Consider the following 18,501-nt stretch of genomic DNA (forward strand, 5'->3'; position numbering starts at 1 on the left):
ACCAGGGTTATCGCCACGGCCCAGCACTGCCGAGCGCAGCATCCACGTGGTTCTCGAGTCCCGCTGGAAGTCTCCGGCGCTAGCCCAAGACTTGGCCTCCGCGGGAAGAGGCCAAGAGGGCGCCGGGGGCGGGGCCGGTGCGCCGGTCACGTGGGCGGCGCGCGGCCGCCATCTTGCAGGGCGGGGGCGGGGAGGAGTCCCGCGGCCCCGGCCCCACACCGCCGTGCGCTGGCCCCGGGCGTCGCGTGACCTCCCGGCCCCCCCGGCGGGCCGCGGCGCCTCCACGCGAGGGGCGCGCGAGCTTCGGGCTCCTCCCTGCCGACGGAGAGGTGCGCCCGCCCTCCCGGCGGCGGGAGGCCGAGAACAGCTGGGCAGGATTGCCGCGAATGAGGGCTTAACTCAGCCCACCCGCGCATCAGCGGCCTCTGGAGTGACAGCCTGGGAGCAACATCATCAGGTAAATGGTCCTCAAGGCCAGAACAGTTGGGACTCGGAGGTCACTCTAAGCAGCAGAAAATGCGGGGTCGTAACAACTTAATGAGATGCGAATGATGTGTTACGGTAACCCTAAACAACTGCTGGAGAAGTTCACCACACCACCAAGCATCTAGAAATAGCCCAGTGTCACCTGTAGTACGCGGCCCCTAAGATTTATTCCCCCACTTCAGTTGATGACCACAGCACAGGACACGTCCTAAGAAGCAGTGATGTGCTGAGGTTAATGGCAGAATGCCTAACCTCACTTTGTCCATCCCTCCCAGCACTCACTGGTTACAGAAAAAAGGTCACGCACTGCGGTCAACATAAAATCACATTACCCTGGTCTGCACGCATCCCTCCCCTTCCTCTACTTGCCCTCCAGCACGCTCATTAAAAGCAAAATTTAAAGAAAGAAAAGGGAAAGAAAAAAAGACTTCCAGCAGTTACATCAGAAATCAGGTACCCTTGTTGGAATAGTATGAACGGCATGATAGAAGAGGTTCCACTGTGGGACATTTTCTTTAGGCCTGCAATTTAAGGCCATCTTTACAATATTGTATGTTATTACAGTAACATTTGAAATGAGCATTGTTCCTGAATTCATGTTTTGGTCTCTAAGTTTAATGGCTGTGCGGCATATAGGACTTTTGGGAAATTAACGAGTAGGCTGAAGGATAGAAGAGGCTTTTACCATCAGAACACGCACTGCATGCTAGTAGTAAACAGGCACTGGAAGATGACAAAATTTCAAACTCACCGAGATAACGCTGGGCACTAGCATTACATCTGAGTTTGATAAAATACGTCCCAAAACATGAGTCAGTTACCTCACACAAGTCTCGTTTTAAAAAACAGGGGTTCAGGCTAGATTATCTCTAATTCCTTCCAGCCCCAAATCCATTGATTCCACGGGTACTGAGTCCACAAAGCCACTAGTAAAATACCATGCTCGATTTTAGTTCTAGGTACTAAATGACAGCAGATATATATACTCAATTAACCTTCAAGCAAGGAGAGGAGAAAATTCCCTTTTCCATTATCTCCTAGAGATCACCTAAGCTGAAAAACATGGCATCCAAATCACCTCTCAAAAGCCTGTGACCCCACAATCTCACTTTACAGTCTCCCACTTACTGAAACCTACTCCTCCCCCCGCTTCCCATGGAAAGGTCCTCCTCAAAGACTTCACTGGACCCTAATTATCATTAAATTGCTTTCATGGCTATAATAAAATTTCATCTTTAATGTTTCCGACAAGTGGCTCATTTGGATTCTGGTCTACTACATTTCGGTGTTTAAGTAGTTCTTTTGGACATTAACGCCTATCGTAAACGCCCAACAAATATCCCGGAACCCCAATCTGCAGGCAGGAATCAAGAGCCCGTGAGAAAGCGCTTCTGCCGGAGGGAAAGAGCATCCCAGGCCGCGCCAGGAGAGGTTTCTCCACCCGGACAACCTGCCTTACTACTCATCTCAGATCCATTCGCAGGTCTCTACGTCAGATGTCTGCTGGGAACACAAGCCCTCAGAGCAGGAGCCACAAGGACCCGTACGACCCCTTTTAACTCAGACACACACTGAGCAAAAAAAGTCCCTCTGTGCCAAAGACAAGGGCAGCTCGCCGGGAGCGCACCTTCAGGACACCCCGCCGAGGGCCCGGCAGAGCCCCGAAACGGGAGGCGGAGCCCCGGCCAGGCAGGCGGGGAAGGACGGCGCTGCCCGGAGCTCACTGCGGCTGGCTCTCGCACAGGTTCCTCCAGCGCCCCGCAGCTCCCGCACCGAGCGCTGAGATGCTCAGAGCCAAAACCGTCCCGACACTCTTCCTCCGATTGGGGCCCCGGGCGGGGAGCTCCACGTCTTCCGTGGCAACACCGTGGCACGGAAGAGACTTCTAGAGCATTCTGTGATGGCGGGTGGCTGTGTCTGCCGGGGTGTGGGGTGGGGTGGGGGAGTGGAACGGAGCGGCCCAGCGAGACGAAGCCCAGCCCTCTGGCGCTGGGAGCTGCCGGGTGGGGATTCCGAGCCACCTGCGCCGGGCTGGGGCTCGGGCAAGGGGCGTCCGAGAGCGAGGCCGGCGGGGCAGCGGTCGCACCGCGAGTCCAGGGAAGCTCCGTACGCCTTACCTGGGCCCTGGGGCCGGCAAACTTGCACGGCTCCACCTCCACCTCCGCGTCCTCGGGGCCCCCGCGGAGTGCGGCGCGGAGCCTCTCCAAATGTTCCCTCAGGGTGACCCGCTGGTGAAAGGAGAAAGCCGGGTGCAACGAGGCCATGGTGAAAAGCAGCAGCAGTTCCTCCTGGGCCCTGGAGCCCAGCCCGCCGCCGGCCCGCGGCTCCGCAATGCCGCCTTCCGGGCCCGAGCCGTCCTTCTCGGCGTCCTGCTCGCCGTCGCCGTCCTCGCCGCGCTCGTCCTCCGCGCCGCCCCGCGAGCCCTCGCCCCGGGCCGCGCGCAGGCTTTTGAGCACCGAGTCCACCTGGGGTAGCAGGCGGTGCAAGCGGCCAGCGGCCTCCCGGTTCTCCGAGCCCAGCAGCGCCAGGTAGACGATGAGGCGCGAGCGCACCGCGGGCTCTCGGAAGTCGGCCAGCGGCCCCGGGTCCGAGAGGCCGTTGGCCTTGGCCTCCGAGTCGCGCAGGTAGTGGTAGTCCTTGCGCGCCAAGTCTTCCAGGCACGAGCCGAGGAAGCGCAGCTCCAGCGGGTTGCACAGGTCCAGCAGTCCGCACATGAACTCCAGGCGCTGCGCCGAGCCCAGCACCAGCCCGAACCACTCATATACCCGCTCCTGCTCACGCAACGCCGCTGAGGGCCCCCCGCCGCCGCCCGGCATACCCGCCCCCGCCGCCGCTCCACCAGCAACAGGCGGCCCGAGCCCCCGGGGCGGCGGCGGCGGCGGCGGCAGAGGGCCCCGCGGCGGGCCCGCGGGCGGCGGCGGCGGGGGGCGGCAGTCGCGGCGGCGGCGCGGAGGCGCCTTCGCGCCCGGCCGCGCGTCCGCCTCGGGCTCCTCCGCCTCGGGCGGCGGCTCCGCGGGGTGCGTTGGCTTCAGCGGCAGCTTCATCCTCAGCATCCTCGGCTAGGGCGGCGCAGACATGCGAGCGGGGGCGGGCGGGAGGGGCCGCGAGGTGGGGCACGGGCCGAGGCGGCGGCGCGGCCGTCAGGAGCGGGGCCCCTCCATGCCGCCGGGGGAGGGCCGGGGCCGGGGGTGGGTCTCGGCCGGCGAGGGGGGCGGCGGCCGGCCGGCGGGGTCGCTGGCGTCGTCTTCCCGGGCCGGGGGCGGGGCGTGCCCGCGGCGGCTCCTCCCCCTGGGCTCCGCGCCGGTTCTGGGAGCCCGGGTGCGGATGGGAGCAAACGAGCGAGCTGTCGTCCTTCCGCCTCCCTCTTTCCGCCGTCCGCGCTGAGCCGGGGCGGCGGTGTCTGAGCGGTTACCTCGCGAGCCGGTGAGGACGGAGCGGCTGGGTGAGGAGGTGGAGCGGCCGGGCCGGGCGGAGAAGCTTGCGGGCTCCGCGCACCGCACCTCCGCCAATCAGCACCGCGAACCGACGGTGACGTCGCTCTCCCCGCCCCCTGGGGGGCTGCCTCTCTCCGAGAAGCCACGCCCAACTGCTGGCCGGCCGCCTCCCTCTCGGCGGCTTCCGCGCGATCCTAAAGGCTGGTGCTCGGCGGGAGGAGGACGTGGGCTGGGGCCGTGGGGCGGCGCGAGGGGAGCCCGGGCGCGGTGAGGAGCGTGCGAGGCCCACGTGAGCGGAGGGACGCGGCCGCTCTCACCTTTCACAAGGGCCCTGGCCCGGCTTTGGACTCCCCTCTGCTTGTCAGCTGCCGCCCCGCCTCCGCCTGCGATGCCCGGGCTGCCTGCGCGGCCGGAGTGAACGTGTCCCGGGAGCAGGAGTTTCTCCGAAGTGAGCACGCCAGCCCCGGGACGAGCTCGTTCGAATCCTCACCGCCCAGTGCACTTCCTGAAAGCCGGCAGTGGGCTGTCTCCCACCTTGGGAAACTTTGCCCGGAGCGGCGGGAGTGACTGTGTGGCGCACAGGGGACTGGGTCCGGACGCGGGTGGCGGCCCTGGTTTGAGACCAGGACGCCGCGATCCCGGGCCGCGCCCACGCCCAGACTGGAGGCACCGTGCGCAGGTGGGGACGCGCGGCCCGGAGGTGCGCAGCAGGACTCGGCCGAGGGTGAGCGCTGCTGGGCACGCTCCTGGTCTATAAGGCTCTGTGAAAATTATTTCCTGGACAGTTTAGGAAAAGCCTTTCCCTTCCCCGCCCCTCAACCTCTAACTTTTGGGGAATCGTTGATTTGCTAAATCACATTTTGGTGCCTAACCCATTTTGAATCCTTGTGCTGCTGTGAATTTCATGTGAATGGAGGAATTTAATAAGCTACCAACTTGACAGGCTTTAAAGTTTTGTTACGTTTTTCAGATGTAGGCTTCCAAGATGTTTATACCTCGCACTGTTGCTTTTTTCTTTTTTCTTTTTTTTTTTTTTTTAGCAACATAGTCCAAATTTTTAAAACCCAGCTGGATCTTTTGAGGGTTAATTAAAAGGTGGGTTAAAAAAATCTTAAGGCTTTAAATTTAGAAGTCCTACCACAGCTATGTAGTAGAGTATGCAGAAAGATAAGAATCGCATTGTAACTCTTTCCCGTGGTTAGAGCTAGAACATCTGTTGGGAGAGCGTATGCTGAACTCTCTTCACCTCACGAGTTGATGTCCTAAGAGGCTCATTCACAGTTCAGTAAAAGGGTGAACTGAAGCCTGAATCAGTTTCAGGGATGAAAGGGAGAGAGGGAGAACTGTTTTCAAGACATTTGAGGTTGGCAGAATATGTAAAAGTCACTCTTAACTGTAATTTGCTGGTTCTTTATAGTCTTTAGATGTAATTTACAACCAAGAAAACTTTATTATGAGGACTTTTATTCACAGTCATTCCCCCTTTTGCTGTCACCCTCAACTACCCTGGAATCTTCTACTCATATCTGCTCCCACTTTTCTAAAGCTTAGGGTGAAATACTTAGGCAACTAGTAATATTAATCTTGCTAGATATTCACAGGTTCATAGTGAGCCACCTGTCTAGATATGGATGTCTAGTGAGCAAATAAATGGTTTACCTCCGAGTTGATTTTTGTTTTATTGATCGATTGACACAGTCTTGCTGTGTCACGCAGGCTGGAGCGCAGTGGCTCACTGCAACCTCTGCCTCCCAGGCTCAAGCAGATCCTCCTGCCTCAGCCTCCCAAGTAGCTGGGACCACAGGCACGCAACACCACACCTGGCTAATTGTTTGTATTTCTTTTGTAGAGACAGTCTCACCGTGTTGCCCAGGCTGACAAATTGAGTTTTATATGTGACCCAGTCAAAGGGGCATTTTCCTTGGCAATAAGAAGCCATTTGATATGAACTCTCCACAAGAGTTGATGCATAAATTTTACACCAGAATTCAAATTTGTAATCAATAATGATTATTTGTGTGTTTATAGCTTTGGCCAACATTAAACAATATAGCGATCAAAGCTCGTACACATAAGTGACATATACCATGATTTAATGATTCTGGTTATCCATCAGCTGGACAATTTGTTGTTTATCTCCCTCTCTGCACACTGCAGCTCACAAGGAGGCCTCAATGTTTTTTCTATGCCTCTCATAATGTGAGAGAACACATTCAGTAAGAGTGAAAAAAACGCTAGTGCTTTTGAGGGAGGGGCCCAGATGGAAGTCCCACTGTGACATATGAGTTGGGAAAACTACCCTGATGATTCTAATAAGACTCCCTAGAAAGGGATTCCTTACCCAGCCTACCTGTTGAGAATACCTACTCTAGATTCTCTGATATTTTGTATATTCCCTGCGTAATCAAATCATGTGCCAGATAACATTATTGTGATAATGGTGAGTATGTGGTTTGTATCCAAATCTTTTATAAAGAAATATATCCTGTAAAAAAACCAGGACGCAAAGGATTATTGTCTCTTGTCCCCAGATGATATATATATTTTTAACTTCCCACATTACACTGATGTACCTAGATGATGTTTAATGCACATTCAGTATATTGTTATATTTGCCTCTTTAATAATGAAAGGTGGTATTATTCATATACCACGCCATACCGTAATATAGTTGGTATTATTGTTCAAGTATTTATATGTAACCAGAAAGCTGATTCCAAGTGAAGGTTTGGATGAAGGCACTAGTGACAGAGGAGGCTTTGCAACCCTCCTTTTTGCAGCTGGGTTGCTGCAAGACATTTCACCAAAACCACAGATAATTGGGTGATTCAGGGCAGCCTGATATACTAAAATATATTGACTATAAAAAGGGTGCTCAGATACATCCACTTCTACTTCAGATATCCTGAAACAGGCAGTCTGATTCATATCAAGAATTTGTTCCCTATGAGACCCCTCTCCCATTACACCTCCCTGTTTTCTGCATTAAAATATAAATATCTTAAAGTCACTGACCATGTTTTATTCCATGTTATGTTTTCTCATCTGGCACACAGTGGATGTTCATCCATATTGGTTGAATAAATGAATGAATGAGTGAGTGAACAATGTTCCCGTAACCAAAAGTAAAGGCCAGAACCTCCTGGGTCACCTGAAACTTTGTTCCTACCTAGCAGGGAAAAGAAAACATGTCTCAGCATTGTCAGACTAGCCCTGAGATTCACTCCAGCTGAAATGGCTGAGGTTCTATGCCCATTCTTGATCAGTCACTGGGGCCAAGGCAGTGAATCAGCTTCTTCAGAACCATATGGGTCCCCTGCAAGGAAACCCAGGGCTGTTGGAGAGGGGAAAGAAAAATATGGATGCAGGGAGGCACCAACATATGTCCGATATCATCGTACTTGAATTTGTAGTTGGATTATTTAAATTGCCATGGGTATAAGGTGCCTCAAAAATAAATTTTTGTTGAGTTAGATCACATACAGCATTTATTTTAAAAGAGGTGTTAAATATTAAACTATCTTTAAAGATTACAATTACAAAGCTGATGTAAAGCACCAGTAAGTTATCTGCTGATATACAACTTAAGGAAAAAATTAATTGCATATTAAAATTAAAAATGCAAGTTTTTGTAAGGTCTACAAAAATACCCTGACAGATTTGAAATAGAAATTCTTGGTGTTGTCACTGTGACAAGTATTTCTACTGGTAACCTGGGAATCCATGCCCAGCACTGTGGTATATGGCATAGTTTCTGGAAGACTAGCCTTGGATTGAATTCACAGTCTCCCTGGAGTTGTGGTTGCAGTTGTCAGAAAGATTCTTAGGGATTTAGACTGACCGGGCTGTCATGTTTTCACACTCATACATTTGAAATTTTTGGAAAAACCATAAAACCCACCAGTCTTTGGAGACTGTCCAGAAATAAACATGATTCTAACGTGTTTTGGTTTGGAAAATCCTCAGGCTACTTGTGTTAAAAATTAAAGAACTAGCCGGGCATGGCGGTGTGTGCCTGTAGTTCCAGCTATTCAGGAGGCTGCGGCAGGAGGATCACCTGAACCCAGGAGTTCGAGGCTGCAGTGTTCTATGATTGCACCTGTGGAGTACCACCGTACTTCAGTCTGGACAACATAATGAAACCTCATCTCTTAGAAATGAACTGGCTGATGTTAGGTACTTGCCAGGGTAGACAACCTTAACTAAGCCCCTGGGGTTCTGTGGGACCTCTGCAAATAGATCTTCTGCTCAACTGTTCAAAAAGGCAAGGGCTGTCCCACCCTCAAAAAACAACACTGACTTCTAGAGACCCATGGAGAGATGGAAGTTCCCGAAGACTGGCTTGCTAGGTAGGAAAATAACCAGTGCTCCATCAGTGTTCTCTGGATTGGAATTTGCTGATTCATGTTTCTTAAAATACATGATCACATCAAATCTGCTGAGCTGTTGATTATCAACCAAGCCTAAGCCCACCGGCTCTTACCCTTCAGCTTTCATAAAAGAGAAGCCTGATTTTGTTCAGGTATCTAGCCTTCTCCCAAACACCCTGTGTGACTTGAAGGATACCTTTGGTGGAGCCATAGATAGGACAAATCTTGATCAGTAAAACAATTAGGAAATCCTGTACTTTTGCAATTGGTTTGGAATGATTTGTACATGACAAAGGACATGCCAGGCAATTTGGAAGGGCTCTCGTTGGCCACATCTGGCAAAATTTGAGTATCAAATAGGTAAGATGGTACCATTGAATAGAAAGAGAATCGAACTCCATAAGGATTAGCAAAGAAAAAGAGGTTGAGGAGGGTGCAGAGAAAACCAAACCAAAACAAAAAATCTTTATAGAAGAATGCCAGCTAAAAAAAATGCAGAAAGAGAGAATGAGGAAAGTATCATTTTGCAACCACCAAATGTAATTATTGATTAAGGCATTTTCACCATTGAGTGGGAAGTTAAGAAATGAAACATGTATTCTCAAAGTACCACCTCATTTAAAAAGGAGAAGAGGTACTTTTACGTGGATAAATCTGATGAATACGACCCCAACCATGTGGTCATAATTAGTGTCAGCAATAATGGGAAAATCTAATATATTCTTCCCCATGTCCTGGATGCCACTGGAAGCGCACACTGCTTGTAATAGTCTTGCCAAAATGTTTATGCTGAATCTAATCATGGGGAAGTAAGACAAATCGGACTGTGGAACATTTTATTAGACAACTGGTCTGAATCTTCAAAAATACTAATGTCGGCCAGGCATGGTGGCTTACACCTGTAATCCCAGCACTTTGGGAGGCTGAGGTGGGTGGATCACCTGAGGTCAGGAGTTCGAGACTAGCCTGGCCAACATGGTGAAAGCCCATCTCCACTAAAAATACATAAAATTAGCCAGGCATGGTGGTGGGCGCCTGTAATCCCAGCTACTCAGGAGGCTGAAGCAGGAGAATTACTTGAACGCAGGAGTGATTCTCCTGCGTTGCAGTGAGCCAAGATTGCACCATTGCACTCCAGCCTGTGCAACAAGAGTGAAACTGTCTCAAAAAAAAAGGCATGGCCAGGTGTAATGATTCACACCTGTAATCCCAGCACCTTGGGAGGCCAAGGCTTGAGGATGGCTTGAGCCCAGGAATTTGAGACCAGCCTGAGCAGCAAGGCCCTATCTCTACAAAAAATAAAATAATTAGCTGGATGGGGTGGCACATGCATGTGGTCCCAGCTACTCAGGAGGCTGAGCTGGGATGATTGATTAAGCCTGGGGTTGTACCACTTGCACTTTAGTGTAGGCAACTGAGCGAGACCCTGTCTCATTTGGAAAAAAAAAAAGTCATGAAAGCAAGCGCAAGCAGAAGACTGATTGTTCAGACAGGACTACCAAATGCAATTCATAATCTGTGATTAGATACCAGATTTAAAAAAAAATCTAGAAGTACCATATGACCCAGCCATCCCATTACTGGGTATATACCCAAAGGATTATAAATCATGCTGCTATAAAGACACGCATGTTTATTGCGACACTATTCACAATAGCAAAGACTTGGAATCAACCCAAATGTCCATCAGTGACAGACTGGATTAAGAAAATGTGGCACATATACACCATGGAATACTATGCAGCCATAAAAAAAGGATGAGTTTGTGTCCTTTGTAGGGACATGGATACAGCTGGAAACCATCATTCTCAGCAAACTATCGCAAGAACAGAAAACCAAACACCGCATGTTCTCACTCATAGGTGGGAACTGAACAATGAGATCACTTGGACTCGGGAAGGGGAACATCACACACCGGGGCCTATCACGGGGAGGGGGGAGGGGGGAGGGATTGCATTGGGAGTTATACCTGATGTAAATGACGAGTTGATGGGTGCTGACGAGTTGATGGGTGCAGCACACCAACATGGCATAAGTATACATATGTAACAAACCTGCACGTTATGCACACGTACCCTAGAACTTAAAGTATTAAAAAAAAAAAAAAACTCTAAAAGACATTTCAGGAATAATTAGGTAAATTAAGTAAAGTTTAATATGGATTTCTTATTACACACTGTTATTGTATCAATGTTAACTTTCTTAGATGAGATAATAACTTGGTGGTTATCTAGGAAAATGTCTTTGTTTCCCATAAATGCATGCTGAAACATTGAAGGATGAAATGTCATGGTATCTACATCTTATTTTCAAATGGCTCAGAAAAAAAAATTTATAGAGAAATAAAGCAAATGTGGCAAAATGTTGATAATGGGCAAATCTATGTGAAGGGCGTATGTGTGAACATTCTACTATTTTACGTTTCTGTAGGTGTGATTTTTATAAAAGTAGAAAAAGTAAAAAAGAAATGATAAAACAGCATGAATAAAAAATAAAACTATTAATTATATGAACGCTATTTAACATTTAAAGTTGTTTAACTGGTTTTGTAAATGGGATAAAATATTAATCAAAGTCCCTTGAGAACTATTACTAAAATAGAATAAGATTTATGAAGAGAAATTAAAAGCTTAATGGAGAACTGGTTTTCTGAATGTGTTACCTCCATATATTGATATTTCAAAAAATTAGAGCGTGAAACTGGTTACAATCAACTTGTAATGGCTTGGAGAGTCAGTGTTCCAAGAGTTAGTGCAACAGTGTGTTCTGAAGGAAACCTGAGACAGTCAAGTCCAAGCAAGGTCATCCTCAGAGAGGAATGCTCCTAAAAAAGGCTGCAAAGCGGTCACAAAACTGAATGATGTGAAATCACAGTGGAGTTCCTTCTAAGTGAATTCTCTTATTTAAATGAATGCTTGGAATCTTAAGTAGGGACAGTTGACAGTATACACATTTGTTAAGGTTGATGCAGCACTTTTCAATGTTAACAGCTACTGTATCTGGTGATCATGGCCTTTCATCACCAGAAAGACCTACTCTGTCCTGGAGAAGAGTTAGTTCTTTGGGCTTTTCCCTTACGCTCGGGAAAAATCTCTAAGATCATCAAACTTTCTCTCTGTGATTCTGATTCAGAGCCAAATAACCTTTTGATTAGCAACTCACTTTCCCAGTGTCTTAATGCTGGGAAACAGAATACTCTAGGGGAATAGAGATATGTAACCCACTTGCAGGAAGATGTCCCACTTGGTAGATAAAACCATTGACATTCTGTCGTATCAGTCCCTTGCAAATTTAGTCAGAGGGGTCACCCCCCCAACACCCGAATTTTATCAATTTGGAATAAACAAAATTGCCTATGTATGATGACTTAAACAGCCTGTTGTTCTTATATTTTGACATCATTTTAATTTGTGCATTGTTTAAACTTAAATAACTACTTAGATCCCAAACTACCATTTCAAGGATACTCTTCTTCCTTACTTAAAAAAAAAAAAAGCTTGGAGGAATTATAGAAAAAAAATTCTAGGCTGGGTGCGATGACTCACACCTATAATCCCAGCAGTTTGGGAGGCCAAGGCAGGTGGATCACTTGAGGCCATAAGTCCGAGACCAGCCTGGCCAACATAGTGAAACCCCGTCTCTACTAAAAATACAAAAATTAGCTGGGCATGGTGGCACATGCCTGGAGTCCCAGTCACTTGGGAGGCTAAGGCATGAGAATCGCTTTAACCCAGGGAGGCAGAGGTTGCAGTGATCTGAGATCACGCCACTGCACTCCAGCCTGGGTGACAAAGCAAGACTTTACAATTTTAAATATTACTTAGGAACCTTAGAGGGCTGGCTACAAACCTTATGTAAAAAAGTAAATACAATTAGAGACTCTTACTTAAATCCTATGAACAGCTGATTGCTTTTTAAAAAATGTACTTTTAATACAAAAATTATGTTTAAATTATGATCAAATAAATGGTGAATTTTTTTAGTTCATTTAAAACTATTCAACTAGAAACCAATTTGTTTATAATGTAGAAATATATTTATATTCTATTTCATTTTTTTAAACTGGTTATAATGGAGTTATGTGGATCCATTCTAAGCAAATTAAACCACACTCTTACCACATTAACCTCAGAGCTTATCCACATATCAGAACACTAGTTTTATAGTCTGACTGTACTTGAAATATTCACAAACATTTATTTTGCTATTAATCCTCAGGTCAAAGTTTATTTTTCTTGAATGCAATATTTGTATTTCAAATGTGCCATCAACATTTACAACTTTTAAAGTTTTCATCATAAGTCTCAAACATCTTGCTGTTTTAAAACAGCGAAGTATTCCTAGTTTGCTGAGAATTTGTTTTTTTAAAATCATGAATGGGTATTGAATTTTGTGCAATGCTTTTTCTGGGTCTGTTGAGATGTTGAGATGATGCTTTTTCTGGCTCTGAGCTTTAATATATGGTGTATTATGTTAACTGATAATTCAGATGTTAAACCAACCTTGCATTCCTGGGATAAGTTCCACATGGTAATAATATAGCATTTTTTTTTTGTATATTTGCTAGATTCAGTTTGCTAATATTTTACTGAGAATTTTTGCATCTAACCTCATGAGGAACATTGGTCTGCAATTTTCTTTTGATGTCTTTGATTTTGGTATCAGGTTATTACTGGTCTCATAGTATGAGTTGGGAAATATTCCTTCCATCCCTGTTTTATGAGTTTATGAAGGATAGTATTAAGTATTATTTTAATGATTTATAGGATCCTCCAGTGAAAACAACTGGACCTGGGATTCTTTTCATGTGGGAAGACTTAAAATTACAAATTCAATTTCTTTACTTGGTATAGGTCTATTCAGAATTTATATATCTTGTTGAGTCAGTATTGGCAACTCTTACATTTCTAGGAATTTGTCCATTTCATCTAAGTTGTCTAATTGGTAAGCATAAAGTTCTTCATAGCATTCTCTTACAACTCTTTTTGTTTCTGTAAGGTCAATAGTGATGTCTCCTCTTTCATTATTTTTGGTAATTTGTGTCTTCTTAGTTTTTTCTTCATCAGCCTAAAGTTTTGCCAATATTTTGATCATTTCAAAGAATCAACTTTTAATTAAATTGATTTTTCTTATTGCTTTTCTGTTTCCTATTTCATTGATTTCCTCTCTGATCTTTATGATTTTCTTCTTTCTGATTGCTTTGAGTTTGTTTACTTTTTTCTAGTTTATTAAGGTGGAAGTTTAGGTTATTGATTTGAGATTATTCTTTTCTATTGAAGGTGTGATTAGAGGTATACATTTTTCCTATATATCCTGCTTTAGCTGCATCCCATATATTTTGATAGTTTTTTTCTCTATTCCATTAAAAATATTTTCCAATTTTCCTTGTGCTTTTTTCCTTGGCTTAGTTAGAACTGTGCTGTTTAATTTTTAAATATTTGTAAATTCCCTAAATTTTCTTATGTTGTTGATTTCTCATTTAATTCCACTGTGGTCAGAAAATAAACTTTGTAATATTTCAGTCATCTGTTTTTAAAAATGCATTTGGACTTGCTTTATGGCCTAGCTTATGGTGTGTCCTGTAGAATGTTCCATATGTGCTTAAAAAGAATTCTGCTGTTGTTGGGTGGAGTGTTCTATAGGTATCAGTTAGATCAAGTTGGTTGCTAGTGTTGCTCTAGTCTTCTATATCCCTGCTGTTTTTCTGTCTAGTTGTTTTTATCAAATATTGAGACTGAAATATTGAAATCTGTAACTATTTACCATTTTTGTTGCTCTTCATTTCTTCTTGTAGATTAGAGTTACTCTTTGGAACATTTCCTTGTTCTATAGCTTAATTCTCTCCTTCCTTTTTTGTGTTATTATAGTTATCCGTATCACATCTTTATATTTTATAAGCTCAATAATACAGCTTTATAATTACTTCATATGGTTGCATTTTCAATTAAGAAAAAAACCAGTCTGGGCCCAAGGACTCACACGCTTAATCTTACCACTTTGGGAAGCCAAAGGAGGAGGATCACTTGAGGCCAGGAATTTGAGACCATCCTGGGCAACATGATGAGACATTGTCTCTACAGAAATTTTTTAAAAAGTTAGCTAGGTGGGGTGGTGCATGCCTACCTACTCGGGAGATTGAAGTGGGAGGATGGTTTGAGGCCAGGAGTTTGAGGTTGCAAGTGAGCTATGATCACACCTCTGCACTACAGCCTGGGTGACAGAATGAGATCTATATCTAACAGAAAAAGAAAAAAGAAAGAGATATTTATACTGTCTTTTATTGTTACATATATTTAATACTTACATAAACTAACTTTGAGACTGCCCTGTTTCTTTATGTGAACTTGAGTTATCATCTGCTGTCATTTTCCTTCATCCTCAGGGACTCCTTTAGTATTTCTCATAAGGCAAGTCAGCTAGGAACACATTATCTCGGTCCTTTTGTTTGTTTGTTTGTTTGTTTAGTTTTTTGGAATATCTTTATTTGGCCTTTATTGCCAAAGAAGAGTTTTGCTCAATATAGAATTCTAGGTTGACAGGTTTTTTCTTTTTTCCTTTAGTTCTTACAATATGTCATCCCACTGTCTTCTGGCCTTTACTCTGATGAAAATTCAGCTGTTAACATAATTGTGGGTTCCTTGTATATAATGAGTTATTTTTGTCTTGATGCTTTCATGATGTTCTCTTTGTCTTTGGCAGAACCCAGTGAAGATGAAAATGTGAGGTCCGTTGTTCAGAAATTTAGAGTTTCAAAGTAGTGATGGCAAAGGCAGTCCTGATCTTTGGCTTTCAACAATTTCACTATGACTTATCCATGATATGTCAGTGGTTATTCTGTTTGTAATTAGTTAAACTGCTTGAATATGTAGATTAGGGTCTTCACAAATTGATAAGTTTGGGGCATTATTTCTTCAAATATTTTCTCTGCACCTTTCTTCTCATCCTGGTACTCTCATTATATACATGGTGTCCTTCAGGTCTGTGAAGCTCTGTTGATTTTGTTGTTCTTTGTCTTCTTTTCTTTAGATTGAATCTACTTCCAAGTTCATAGATTCTTCTTCTGCTATCTCAAACCTATTGAACCCTTCTAATAAATTTTTCATTCCAATTATATTGTACTTTTCAACTTCAGAATTTCAATTTGGTTCTTTTTAATAATTTCTCTCTTTTCGTCAGTATTCTCTATTTGATGAAATATTGCTGTCATCCTTTCATTTAATTATTTCAACATGATTTTCTTTAGTTCTTTGAATGTATTTAGTCTTTGTCTACTAAATCTAACATCTGGCCCCACTCAGAGATGGTCTCTATTGACTGCTTCCATCCCCTTCCACTGTGTATGAGTTATACTTACTGTTTCGTTGCATATGTCATAATTGTTGTTGAAAACTGAACATTTTAGATAATGTACTATACCAAGTTTGAATTCTGGTCCCCCTCAACTGCAGGTTGTTCTGGTTTCTGTTTTGCTTGTTTGTTTAGCGATTTGCATGAACTAATTCCGTGGAATCTGGCTCCCTCACAACATGCAGCAGCTTATGTTTCTGCTTGGTTATTATTATTATTATTGTTGTTACCGTTGTTGTCACTTTATGCCTAATTTCCTAGGGGTCACCCAGTGAGTGGTCAGAAGTTGTGCTTAAACACCTTGATGTAATAAAGCTTCTACTTTTTAACTGACATATTTTGTGTTTAGGTGAAGATCACATGCCGTGTACAGGCAGTTTACAAGTCTACCCTGCTTTTATTTTTTTTTTATTTTGTTATTTTTTTGAGACAGAGTCTCACTCTGTCGCCCAGGCTGAAGTGCCGTGGCATGGTCTTAGCTCACTGCAACCTTCACCTCCTGGATTCAAGTGATCCTCCTGCCTAAGTCTCCTGAGTAGCTGGGATTACAGGTGCATGCCACCACGCCTGAGCTATTATTATTATTATTATTATTATTATTTTGTATTTTTAGTAGAAACGGGGTGTCACCGTGTTGGCCAGGCTGGTCTCAAACTCCTGACTTCAAATGATCCACCTGCCTTGGCCTCCCTAAATGCTGGAATTATAGGCATGAGCCACCATGCCGGGCCAAGTCTGCGCTGATTTTAGTATCTGTGTCATAAAGCCTCATATTCAGTCAGCTACATAGCTAGCTAAAGCCATCTCTGGCCTCTCTTGAGCATATGCACAATTATGCATATGCAGGCAGTCTTCCAGACCCCCAGGGATATGTGAGAGCTTTTCAGTGCCTACTGTGGCTGTCTCAGTCTCCAGATCACACTGTTAAAGTTCTGGTTGGTCTGCTGGTATGTTGTTTACCCCAAACAGTGTTGCAACCTCAGGCTAGCTGCAATACTGGACTTCCCTGATTGTTTACCACTGAGATCCCTATTGTTTTTGACAATGCTCCTGGGCATAGGTTTATTTCAAGCTCTGGTCCAAAGGAACTCAGCCCCTTCTGTCAGCTACCTCTCAGGGTTTGCTCTGCCCTGGTAGAACTACCACCCTATGGAGCTATGGGAAAAGGGTGGATAGGAACAGCCCCAGGGTAAAACACCACAGACCTCCACTGAGCCCACTAAAGTTTAGTAATTTTTAAAAAAATAATTTCCTTTCAAGTTGTTGTATGACTTTGGTCAATTTACAGTGTACTGAAATGGTTGTTTTTGATAATTTTGTCGAATTTTATCATTGCTTTTTGGGGAAAGGATTTGCCATGCTTCTTCCTCAGTCATTCTGGCAATCTTTCCCCTGTATTATTACTTTTTTTTTTGTAAGTGGTTTCTATAGGGATGCAATAGACATTCTTAACTTTTCGCAATAACTTTAGTTAATGTTGTTTCCACTTTATGCAAAATGTAGAAACCTTGTAATATAATATATAGATTCATTTACCACAACTCATGGTAAACACTTTCCCTGTCTCCTGTTCTTTTCTTTTTTTGTTTTCAACTCCCAACCAGTGAATAGATCTGCTATTCTTTATGCCTTAGTTATTGTATATCTACCTACAGGTTTCAGGATTTGGATTAAGTAATGATTGGGCCCTCTTTCATTCAAAAAATACAAATGCTTTGAAGAGAGAAAAAATTATAACAAAACTCTACATGTGTTCTGCATCTTCACATGTGTTCTCATCTCTTTATATGTGTTCAACATGTATAGTACATATCTCATGGTTTAGAATTCTTGAAAGAGGAAAGAAAGCCTTTATGTTTTAGGGACTAGTTACTAAAATAATGGCTGTAATTCTTTTACTGTATAAATGGTGCAGAGGCTCTCTTCCTGTACTCCATCATGGCACAGGATCAAGGTGAAAAGGAGAACCCCATGCGGGAACTTCGCATCCTTGCAAGCTCTGTCTCAACATCTGTGTTGGGGAGAGTGGAGACAGATTGACCCGAGCAGCCAAGGTTTTGGAGCAGCTCACAGGGCAGACCCCTGTGTTTTCCAAAGCTAAATACACTGTCAGATCCTTTGGCATCCGGAGAAATGAAAAGATTGCTGTCCACTGCACAGTTCGAGGGGCCAAGGCAGAAGAAATCTTGGAGAAGGGTCTAAAGGTGCGGGAGTATGAGTTAAGAAAAAACAACTTCTCAGATACTGGAAACTTTGGTTTTGGGATCCAGGAACACATCGATCTGGGCATCAAGTATGACCCAAGCATTGGTATCTACGGCCTGGACTTCTATGTGGTGCTGGGTAGGCCAGGTTTCAGCATCGCAGACAAGAAGCGCAGGACAGGCTGCATTGACGCCAAACACAGAATCAGCAAAGAGGAGGCCATGCGCTGGTTCCAGCAGAAGTATGATGGGATCATCCTTCCTGGCAAATAAATTCCCGTTTCTATCCAAAAGACCAATAAAAAGTTTTCAGTGAAAAAAAAAAAAAATGGTGCAGAGGGTTATTTGGGGCAAAGGTATTATGTGCAGAGTGAGTGAGCTGTGAACGCTTGCAATACCTTTACCGTTGTGCAATCACACAGAACTGAACTCACATACCTTTTACACAGGAGAGAATTGGCATCCACCAATGTTTTGCTACTATTTATCCCAACCACTAAAATCTCTTAGAAATTTCAGGAAATGGTATATTTTCCATCCCTTACTATTCTAGTTTAAAGCATTAAGATTGGGGAAAATCTTTTACATCTTTCTTTGTTTTTTTTTTTCTTTGGAATATAATTTATTTACTTTTCAATGCTATCTTTTAGAATATATTTT

General features: G+C 44.7%; 1 protein-coding gene and 1 pseudogene across 4 annotated transcripts in view; one reads left to right on the forward strand and one right to left on the reverse strand.

The window, feature by feature from the left end:
- Positions 1-3,688, reverse strand: part of ZCCHC2 (zinc finger CCHC-type containing 2) — a 66,103-nt gene extending 62,415 nt beyond the window's left edge. For all 3 annotated transcript variants that reach the window (XR_013408276.1, XM_077975088.1, XM_015122147.3), the window contains exon 1: positions 2,604-3,688. Coding sequence is in view for 2 of the 3 variants with exons in the window: in XM_077975088.1 (XP_077831214.1) it covers positions 2,604-3,539 (936 nt within the window). In the remaining variant the exon portion in view is untranslated. The remainder of the gene's footprint in view (positions 1-2,603) is intronic.
- A 13,869-nt stretch (positions 3,689-17,557) lies between these two features.
- Positions 17,558-18,170, forward strand: LOC705400 (large ribosomal subunit protein uL5 pseudogene; annotated as a pseudogene). The gene has a single exon (XR_013408277.1). The product of XR_013408277.1 is annotated as a large ribosomal subunit protein uL5 pseudogene (transcript).
- The last annotated feature ends 331 nt before the right edge of the window (positions 18,171-18,501 follow it).

This window comes from Macaca mulatta, chromosome 18, assembly GCF_049350105.2.
Source record: "Macaca mulatta isolate MMU2019108-1 chromosome 18, T2T-MMU8v2.0, whole genome shotgun sequence".
Taxonomy (NCBI): Eukaryota; Metazoa; Chordata; class Mammalia; order Primates; family Cercopithecidae; genus Macaca; species Macaca mulatta.